Source organism: Triticum aestivum, chromosome 4B (assembly GCF_018294505.1).
Source record: "Triticum aestivum cultivar Chinese Spring chromosome 4B, IWGSC CS RefSeq v2.1, whole genome shotgun sequence".
Lineage (NCBI taxonomy): Eukaryota > Viridiplantae > Streptophyta > Magnoliopsida > Poales > Poaceae > Triticum > Triticum aestivum.
This window is the reverse complement of record NC_057804.1, coordinates 635378148-635389065: the sequence shown is the minus strand read 5'-3', so window position 1 is coordinate 635389065 and position 10918 is coordinate 635378148. Positions and strand designations below refer to the sequence as shown.

The following is a 10918-nucleotide window of genomic DNA, read 5'->3' as shown; positions in this document are numbered from 1 at the left end:
CGAGCTCCCTAGATACATGGGTAACACTGTGACAGTGGCATGAAAGGCCGTTGCGCAAGATACTAGTGGTAGAGTACTTGAAAACTAGTAGAAGTTGAGCAGTTGTTAATGATAAGGAGTGGGTGGTGGTAAAATGACATGCTGAGGAGCTCTGATAGAAGCCATGGCCCACGATGCATGCACAAGGGCGTGCGCGCTGCGAGATCGATCTCACATGGCTGAAACATTGAAGTGGGAGGAGTGGGTGAACCTGAATAGGGAGAGGGTGCGCGTTAACTCTACCCTCGCTGTGCGCGCATTGAAGCCTCCTCCGCCCAGCTCGATCCCCACTCCTCGCCAGGCGAGTAGGGAGAAAAGATTTTGCCCTGTCCTGCAAGCGCACTGGCACCACCGTAGAGTACCGCCATGAATGCCATTGCCTTGTTTCCAGAGTGCAGACTCGAGAGGAGAGTGAGAAGGAGAAGAGAGTCAGAGCGGAGCGGATGATGGTTTGACAGAACCCGTATATAGATTGTTGTGATCCCCCATTGCACCGTCCACTGGCCCCCTTTGATGAATGCGGTGCAGAAGTTCAGACTTCAGAGTCCAGGGCAGCCGTACGGGCGCTGCGGGGGCAGCAGATTAACTTGCTAGCTGCAGACCTGCGAGGGAGTGGAGTGGAGCCGATAGAATTTAGAGGCAATTTACGTAAGGCTTCGTAGATGTACCAAAGCTCAGGTAGAATTATTGCGCTCTGTCCTGTACTCCTGTTGCATCCTCTGATGACGATTCCGTGAAGATGATCGAAATATCTCCCACAGCTTCAAAAACAAGTGTTCTTCGGCAGCTTGCAACAAATGATCTCGATCTTCTTCGGGTTTAATTAAAAATGCGCACAAACATATGTGTATCATATGTATTTATGAGAATTTAAAGAAACCCGTCTGCCGTTTTACAAGCCGGGCATCCACAGCCCTACCACGAGACAACTGCACGGACTTGACAAATCCGACCCCTCAAATGCCTAGGCGCGTCCACGAACGCTGACCGGTCAAGCCCCAAATTTCCTTCTCACAATCAAACACATCAATTAGCATACATCAAATCCATACAAACTCATGCAACTACGTAATGATGCATTACACACATCGTTCGGCTACTATATCACAACATGTCACTGGAGTATCAAAACTTGGCATGTTTGGCTATGGTGGACAAGATCATCCACGGCTGCCCTTGCTCTTCCCGGCGCCATTGCCGTCCTTCTCGCAGAAGTACCGGTCGAAGACGCAATAGGGATCGAGCCGGATCTGCTCGTCGTTAGAGCTGTCCAACCCATCGCTGTCCTCCTTCTTCTCCTTGTGTGACAGTCCGGCCATGGCACGAGACGCCCGATTCTGCCCTTGGGCAAGGGCTCGCGTGTTCCTCCGCTGCTGCTTCTTTACAATGCAGGCGCGGATAGCTTCCTCCTCTACGGCCGCCCGCACCGCCACATCAGCCGCCTCCGCCGCCACCATGTCGGTAGCTAGGCGGGCCTCCGCCGCCCTTATCCTCTCCTTCCCACGCGGGCACACCGGTCTCGGTGAGACTGATACTCTGCGGACTGGTGATGGGAAAGGGAAGATTTGAAGGCTCCCGAGACCGCGATGATCCAGCCCCGGAGGATCTGAGTGCCCGATGCGCTGATGCTATGGAGTCGCGCCAGACAGATCCTGCCGTCGGTCGGGTGCTGTCTTCCCGCGAGCGACAGAGTGTAATGCGGACGACCATTGCCTCCTCCAACCCGCACAGGATGACACTCCAGACGATGGAACCGGATTGATCGGAGTCAGATCCGCTGCCCGCCATGCCGGAGAAGGCCGAAGATCGCCTGGCGGGAGTTTGGGTGGCGAAGGGGAGTGGATGAAAGTGACTAGGTTTTGGTCAGGACCACGGATTGGAAGGAATATATGTGGAGTCGGGTGAGCCAGTGTGGGCCGGGACCGACCTGGCGGGCATGCCTGTGCGCCCACATATCCGCCCATATTTTGGCTGGATATAAGGGGTGCCGGTCAGCTCGGGCGTCTGAGGCCCGTTTGAGACGCCCGTCTGGATCACATTTTCGTTACCGGGTCATCCGCCCGGACATTTGAAATGGATTTGAAATGCCCGGCTATAGATGCTCTTACTCCCCCACCTATACAATTTCTCAAAGAAGTGGAATAAATCTCGAACATAACCTTGAGGAACAAATTGCTGCACAGCGAAGTTCTCATTTAAAGCAAAAGAGAATGAGTGTGGCCATAGGGCGTGTTTTTATGATTGAACGGCGTATTTGGAAGGTGTTGTCAAATATGACATGGTGGGCAAAACCAGTTGGATGAAAAAAATTTGATGAAGGAACATAGTGGGAGAGGGAAAACCGGTTGACCCGACAAGAAAAAAGAGCGCTGTCTATTTTTTATTAAGTATAAAGTATATATAAAGAAAACGGGATTTGCTAAATCTCAGTCGATTGAGACATAACCGAGTCCAAGTCAATGCAATATCCGCATGATCTTACATGGAGGTCCGTGTAAATTTTTCCTTTTTAGTTCTCTTTTTCTTTCTTACATGTTATGCTATGTCACTTGACTTGGACCTAGCCACACCTAAGGCAAAAGTATACAGAGATAGAAACACATTTCATGGTGTGAAACAAACCGCATGTCACTAATAATGAATTAAATCTGGCGTGATTTCTGGAAGCTACTGTTTTAGAGTGAAATCTTATATTATGGAAGCAATCGTTAGGAAATAAATCCTATTTATTACAAAATCATTGCATGCAAACTAACCTTGCCGGGGCACTTATTAATGGGCCAATCGCACCCTCGGGACGAAACAAATCCTATAGCGCAGGAGTAGTTTGCTTCCCGAAAGAAAAACAGATCTTTGATCTTTCTTGGGTAGCGAACTGTTTCGCTTTCATGGATTAAAAGTTGGCATTGATCTTCTTGCGTCTTCTCCATCCGAATCAGCTGCAGGTAAACCTTGTATCATCAGCAGTCTGTTACATCCAATTTTCTATTTTTCATTTCGGGTCTCCTCTTCTTGATCATAGGCTGTTACATTTCCTTTTAATCAATGTATAAAATAAGTTTGGCTATTGCGAGTAATTCATGTTCAAAGTCAAGACGCCTGCTAGGGTTGATCGTCACTTTTTTTTTTCACCTTCGCGTGTCCTGAATCAGCAAGTCAAACTTGACACTCCTAACCACTGGTTTCACATTTGTTTGCACACTTGCAGATCGCTCCACTTCTTAATCCCCGGTTAGAAATCAAAGCCAAGTGCTAAGTCCTCTTACACGTTAACGTTGGTACACTCTCACCCCAGTAGTGCAATGGATTTTGCCATAGTGCTGCTTCTCTTGATCCTTGCACCAAGGATGTCATCATGCACCGGCTGCCCCTCCTCCACCTTTGGTAAGTAACTAGAGGGTAAGGCGCCCTCCTGCTGCGCCCAACTTACATAAACTTTGTAGGAATTCTATAGGTTAAGATTCTTATAGGAATTGTTATTTTAGTTTTATTAGGCTTGCTTTGGTTTGCATAATTTTGAAGAAATTCTATAGGATAACAAATTCCATCATAAATAGGTATAGGTGAGATTTCGAACAGTAGACCTCACGGATTAGAACCGAGATGGCCATCTGGGACTCTGCACCTCGTGTGGCTAGATACTTCTTTTTTCTCCTTTTGTTCTGTGTCAAATGGAACGCTAAACAGAACAATGATGGCTTTTCTTTTTCTTGTTGTTTTGTTTGGACGATTTTTACTTGTTTTTTTCTTTTTCCGTTTTGCTGATTCATTTTCCTTTTTGCTTTTCATGATTTTTCAAATGCGTGGAATTTTTTATACGATTTGTGAACTTTTTTATACTTCACAAACGATTTTTAAAATTTTGTGAATTTTTCTCAATTTTGTCGACTTCATTCATTTTGTAAATAAAAGTTCATAATTTTTGAAATGTCAAACAAACATATTTTGAAACGTCAATTTAAACAAAAACTTGGTGCTTATATCTTGATATTGTACATGCTCACAAAGTCATTTTGCGAAAAGCCGACAACTTACGTGGCGTGTATGAAAAAGACAAAATCCGGTGTTAAAAAATGCTTTCCAAAAGACATTCTTTTGTCTTTTTACACAAGGAACATAAAATGTCGATTTTCTCTGAAACTTGATGTGCGCACATATAATGTTGAGATGTATGCGCCAAATTTTTGTTCGGAATTTTTTCACAGTTTAAAATATGTTTTTCGCGTGCAGCAGCGCGCTCCCAGGAGCACCAACGGATTTCTGTTTTTTTTGGGTCTGTCTACGTTATAAAATACAATTCATGTGCGCTGCACGATCACGATCGTAGGACGGCCCACTACGCACTGCTATGAGCGCCACTTCCCTTTCAGGGAGCTAAAGGCGCGGTATAGGAGCTCTCCATCTATACCTTGCTTGCTGCTAGTCATATGGGAATCTCGCCTACAGCGCACCTTCAATGGGCTAGGCGAAGTTTCCGCTTTCCTAGCACTGGCCTGACACATCGTATGCAGCCTAAGCCCGTTTTATTTCCCATTCCATTTTAACCATTAGTTATTTATATTGTTTTCTATATTCATAAAAATAATTTATTTTAGAAAAACCATCACATTATGTTATGTAATTTGCAAATTTCTTCGTGCAATTAAAAGAAGTGTTCATGTAGTTTCCAAAAATACTGTTTGAATTTTTTAATTTGTTACACTCACCCTGAAAAAATGTTCATAAAAAAGTGTTCACAGGTTTTAGTAAAGTTTGAACAATTAAAATTATAATCATGGGGTATTTAAAAATGATTTTATCATTTAAAATAACATGTTCAACCCATTTATCAAAACATTCCGTACATTTAAATAATGGTTCATGACATCTTTTAAAGAATGGTCATGAAAATAGTTTATTCACACAATTGTTTATTCGGACATAACTGTCGACAATTTAGGCGAAATTACCCTTGTCTAATTCATTAATTAGCGGCAAGTAAATCATTTTTGTCAATGAGAGGAAGAGATACACGCAGTTGAGAGAGAGAGAGAGAGAGTTTCCCTTTTTTCCGCTACAAGGAGAGATAAATGTAATCAGGTGAGAGATACTTTCCTTTTTCTGTAGGGATAAACAGAATTACGAGAAATTAGAGCAAATACAGATTATATTGTGGAATTTTATCGAAAAACAAATACACCTAATATAAAGGAACGGAGCGAGTATGTTGTTTCTTACTCCCTCCGGAAGAGTATACCTTTGACTTTAAAATTTGTCCAAAAGAATGTACTTCTATCTTCTAATGCATTTTATAGTAGAAAAACATGTTTATCTCTCATCACATAGTAATCAAGACCAATAACATTATATATACTCCTCCGTCTCAGTTTACAAGTCCTACGCGTATACCTAGGTTGCCAACTTTATCACCCTAATATAAACTATATAACACAAAAATTATATGGTTTGAAAATAGAACATCTAAATTTTATATTGATATATTTTTTGTAATATATGACTTGTATTAGGTTGGTCAAATTGACGACCTAGGGGTACGCGCACGCCATGTAAACTGAGAGAGAGGGAGTACGATCTCCTTAATTTCTACATGCACTTAGCTCATTGGGGGGGGGGGGGGTAATTAAAAAGGAGAGAGATGGTGGCTTGCATCTTTCCAATGCATTTTTTACTCCACTCCATAATGTGTCCTAAAATTTCTATATGTAAACTTTTCAACGGACGGAGGGAGTAATTGAAAACTTTAGCTAACATACCTGGCGTGCCAATACAGCAAAAACAAAATTGAGGCACAAAAAACAAACATTTTTTATACTATATGTACAATGAAGCAAGAATTCATGGTAGCATGTAAATTTGGGTGGGGAGGCTAAAATTTCTTTCGCCTTTTTTCAAAAATACAAATGTAAAAAAAATTGAAACATACTAATGTATTTTTTTAGTATTATTATTTAAAATAAATGGCTCACTAGAGGCCATGAATATAGAGAGAGCTATCTCAAAAAGGCAAACAGACAATTTAATGGAATGGTGATGTAGTTTGCTCGAAACATTTATCTCTAGAAAAAAATATTTTTTGCGCCATATACATGTATTTTTGTGGCATCTAAATAAATATGGCCTACATGTTTGCTTCATACATCATTTTGTTAAATGTGTGTTGTTAGTTTTCATCACCGCTACTGTTTTCTTTTTTGGCACAAAACACATGCCTTTGTGCACACTAATGGAGACTAGATTTGGATTACTATAAACAGTTAACCTGAGCCACCTATGGCCCGTCACGACGATTTAAGGTCGTCAACCGTCGGATCTGCAACACACACACACACTTACTTTTGCCTTACCTGCGGATTTAACACGCGCGTTTGCCAGATCAACTTAGGGCCAATTTTAAGGACAATTTAACACGCGTGTTTTCCATAGGCCGCCTCTCTTATTCATTGAGACTTGTAAACTAATCATGGGATAACTAATTTAGAAGTCTTAACAAATTTTAAGGACAATTTATTTTTTAAACTAGGGAGAGGCAGCTTATTTCCTAGACCGTCCAAACTGGTCCTTAATTGGCTGCTGCTTCAACCCGCTAAACGCACGAAAGGCCACCCCCCACGTCGTAACTGCCCCCGCGTCGTCCGGACGGGCGACACGGGAGGCGATCTCGATCTGCTTTTTCTGGTCGTCCCCATCTTCGATTCCTACCCTCGCCGCTGCCTGATGCTGCCGGCAGGCAAAGCGTGAACAACCCATGGTGGCGGCGGGGTGCCGGATGGTTCCACCTCGGCCATTCATGGCGGCGACTGGAAGTGAGCAGCGGGGGCGGCAAAGAGCGCAACGACGATCTGGGCAACGGCAGGGCGCTACACCCTCAACAGCGGCAGGAGCAGTGTACTTGGGTAGAAGCAGCGGGGATGAACACAGCCGCGAGTTGGCAACGAACATCAGCGGCTGGTAGCATGACAGTCCGAAAGGCGGTGCTCGCATCGCCATGGTGGTCCATGGCCAGCAGTCCCATAGTTCTGCGTCAGAGGGCATGATCCCATGACCTGCAATTTCGTGGGCCTCCGGGTCGTGATCCTCCACCGTGGGTGAGAATTACGACACATGGTGGTGTCTTCTGCAATAGATAGGTCCGGCGACGGCAGCGCTTGATCGCTGTTTTCTTCTTGAAGGCGTTGTTGTTGGAGAACCTTCTCGTGTCCTTGTGATGTGAAGAATGATTGGTGCGGATGGTCATCATTGTAGTTCGTCGGTTGCTGTGATGAACACTTCGGTTTTTTTTCCTCGCCTAGGCACAACTTCGGTCTTTGATAACTTTGCTCATTGCCGGCGTGTTTTGTTGTGTGTGTGCGTTGGTGTTGGTTGTGTGCATCTTAATTATGCAGAGGCTGGATGTGTGCTCATCATGTTTGTATCCACTTGATGCTTCATTTTAAGTTAATAAAATTCACCCTTTATCGAAGAAAAAAATTGGCTGCTGCTCCGCTAACAATTCTCGGAGCCTTCACGTGAACCGGGCCGTAGTGGGCTGCTCCGCCACTAGCAGGGGCAGCCTTCACGTAAACATGGCCTATAAGATCCTAATAAAACGTCAACAGGGCCTATGAATGGGTGTTTTCCTCTTTAGTTGGGTTTCTCCTTTGTCTCAAAAAAAGAAAAGTTGGGTTTCTCCTAGCTCCGTTGTGCACCCAGCCCTCGGCGGCGGCGGCGGCGGCGGCGGCGGCGGCAGCACCTTATGGCAGAGCTCGGCCGTCTTCCAACACGGTCGTGCTAGGATTCCCAGAACGCAACACCTGCTCTCCTTCACCACGCTCCGTTACCCGGTCACCAGTGAACTAGCTGGTGAGTCATCTTTTCACTATCATCACTAGGGTTTTCTTTTTCTGAGGCAATCATCGCTAGGGGTGGTGCGTATCCTATTCCTATGAAAGCTTCGTTCAACTAGGATTCCGCAGTTCCGCTGCCACCACACTCAGCCTACTTCCCCAATGTCATCTTGAAACTAGCTCACCCCCACTGGGTTTGTGGATCTGCGCACTGATGAGTTATTTGTACCTTCTCTGTTTATCTCCTCATTTTGGATGTTTCATATTTTTTGTGCCATCTATGTATGACTAGGTTATTTGAAGAGAGTCATTGGAACGCATCAAAGATATACAAATAATCCATGGCTAACCATCTTTGTATGACTTGGTTATTTGAAGAGAGCCATGGGAACGCATTAAAGATGCAGAAATAATCTCCTTCAAGTTTTCCACCTTGCTCTAGCGATACTATGCCCCTTTGAGAATGGAGTAAAATTATTGCATTGGTCTTCAGTGTTTTGCTTTCATGGTGTTGTAATCACCAATGTTTCACTTGCCATTGACTACCCTATTAACATGCTGTAACCTTCCAGAAAAATTGCTACGTATGTAGGTATATACACATTCACTTTTCACAATGTACCTTGAACTGTTTAAATTCCACCTATTTAATTGTCAAAAATTTATCAAATGTTTATACATCTCTTTCTCAAATAAAGGTGTGCGGCTACGCGTGCCTTTATGTTCTAGTTAAAGCACAATTGAAGGCTCTCAAAACCAGTTGAGCGATTGGTCACGCAAAATCCATATCCAACAAATAGTAGGTTATTTGCTTATTTCTGAAATATATCCTTATATTATATATGTAATAACTGAGTCCGTCGGGAATGTTTTAACAGATCATGTTGTCAACTCGGATGGAGCACTTGAGTTCCCGTTGTTTCACAAGGACCATCCATGCGTCCAGCAACACTACCTCGGCCACCGGAGGTCAGCTGGAAACATCGTTCAGAAGGACGTTCCGCTGCCGATTGACCTGATACGGAATTACAGTATAAACAACTTCCTCTTTCTGATGCCCATCAAGCTGGGCACGCCACCGGTCTGGAATCTCGTGGCAGTTGATACTGGAGCCTCACTTTCATTTGTTCAGTGCCAACCATGCACTCTCCGGTGCCACAAGCAATCAGATGCTGGGGAAATATTCGACCCCAGCAAGTCATCGAGTTTGACGCGTGTTAGGTGCTCGGAAAAATTCTGCGACCTGATCCACCGGGCGCTACGTCTTCAAACCAAAGCATGCTTGGAAGAAGAGAACAATTGCCTTTACACCATGACGTTCGGAGGATCATCTACATATTCCACCGGCAAGCTGGTGAGAGACAGGCTCGCAATCGGCCAGTATGCCAAGGGATACAGCTTCCCTAGTTTCCTCTTCGGCTGCAGCTTGGACACAGAGTACAACCAGTATGAAGCTGGCATATTGGGATTCGCTGACGAGCCATTCTCCTTCTTTGAACAAGTAGCACCACTGGTCGGCTACAAGGCCTTTAGCTACTGCTTTCCAAGTGACAAAAGGAAGGCAGGCTACTTGTCCATCGGGAATTATAGTCGTGTCAGCTCCGCTTCCTATACTCCCTTGTTCCTGGCTTTTCGACGATCAACGTATGCACTGAAGCTGGATGAGGTGGTTGTCAATGGCGTCGCGTTGGTCACAACCCCCGCAGAAATGATTGTAGACACTGGGGCTAAATGGACACTTCTGCTGGCACATACCTTCGACCAACTTGACACGGTGATCACCGAGGCAATGAAACCTCTGAAGTATAATCGTAATAATCTCAAGGGATCAGAATATATGTGCTTTGAGAACGACCTCTTTCAACCGTTTAACAATTGGACCGCTTTGCCAGCCGTGGAGCTCAAGTTCGACATGGGTGTTACACTCACACTACCACCCCGGGGCTCATTCCTTATTGATAAGGACTTTGGAGTATGCAGCTACTTCATGAGGGATTCTGGTCTAACAAGCGGTGTTCAGATACTAGGGAACTCGATGACACGGTCGGTCGGCGTCACGTTTGACATCCAGGGTGGTCGATTTGCATTTCGAAATGGAGACTGCTGATTATGTGAGTACGACCCATCAATTTATTTCTTGTATCCATAACTTCTAGTAAATCAGAATACCAGTACTGGTTGTGTGTTAACAGGCAAAGGATTGGCCCTGATGCATGCTTGCTTGATTCCTTGTTTGCAGCCACATCCTCGCTGGTGCAGGTTGCCTGATCTACACAGAGTTTGCTGCTACTCGTTCATTCATGGCTTTGTGTTCCTCTTTCATACAAGATTCCCAATTATGGTAGCAACTGATTTTGGTCTAGTCTAGCCTACGCACTGCTTTGCTCATTATCAAAAACTATATTGCTTTGCTACTATCACAATCTCTGATTGTTCTATTTCTTCAGTCTTATAGCACTATGATCTGTCAAACTCTACCAACTGAAGTGCAGATTCAGAAGTGTTTCGTGTCAAATGGTGTAATAATTTAAATACCAGGCAATGGCATCTGGTACCTTCAACTGACAGCATCAAGCAATTTGGACGGAAGTAAAGCAGACTCATTGAAGAGACTTCAACTAATACCAATCATAGTTTTAAAGGAAAAGTATATATTTCGTCCCTCAATTCTTCCGAAAGCATAGAAATAATCCCTCAACTTCAAAACCAGCAAAACCTAATCCCTCAACTTCTCAAACCGGATAAGTTTAGTCCCTTGTACTAGTTCCAGTGGTTTCAGATATAGTTTTGACCAAAACTTGACATGTCATCCAGGTTTGACCACCATGTCACCATCCAAGTCACGAAAGTGACTCCTAATTCCCACCTCACTTCCTCTCTCTCGCACTCTCTCGTTCCCCCTTCTCACAGCAATCATAGAGAGAAGAGCACGGAGAGTACCCAACACACCATACACTCAGGCATTTACACAAAGACCTGTGGGGCACAGCAAGGAAAGTGGCGCCGACAACTCTTCCGAGTTCCAGCTTCTAGCTGGCCGGAGAGCAAAGAAGCAG

At 44.4% G+C, this 10918-nt stretch overlaps 1 protein-coding gene across 1 annotated transcript; it reads left to right on the top strand.

Annotated features, from left to right (window-relative positions):
* The first annotated feature begins 3341 nt into the window (after positions 1–3341).
* Positions 3342–9969, top strand: LOC123090308 (aspartyl protease family protein At5g10770-like). The gene is made up of 2 exons (XM_044511672.1): positions 3342–3423; positions 8741–9969. Exons 1-2 carry the CDS (start codon positions 3342–3344, stop codon positions 9967–9969), a joined length of 1311 nt encoding a protein of 436 aa, XP_044367607.1.
* The last annotated feature ends 949 nt before the right edge of the window (positions 9970–10918 follow it).

What these genes read in the sequence shown, in the direction of transcription:
- LOC123090308 (XM_044511672.1), top strand. Translation starts at nt 3,342, where the DNA reads ATGGATTTTGCCATAGTGCTGCTTCTCTTGATCCTTGCACCAAGGATG. An exon ending in CTGCCCCTCCTCCACCTTTG is followed by an intron (nt 3,424 to 8,740) that starts GTAAGTAACTAG and finishes ATGTTTTAACAG; the next exon opens with ATCATGTTGTCAACTCGGAT.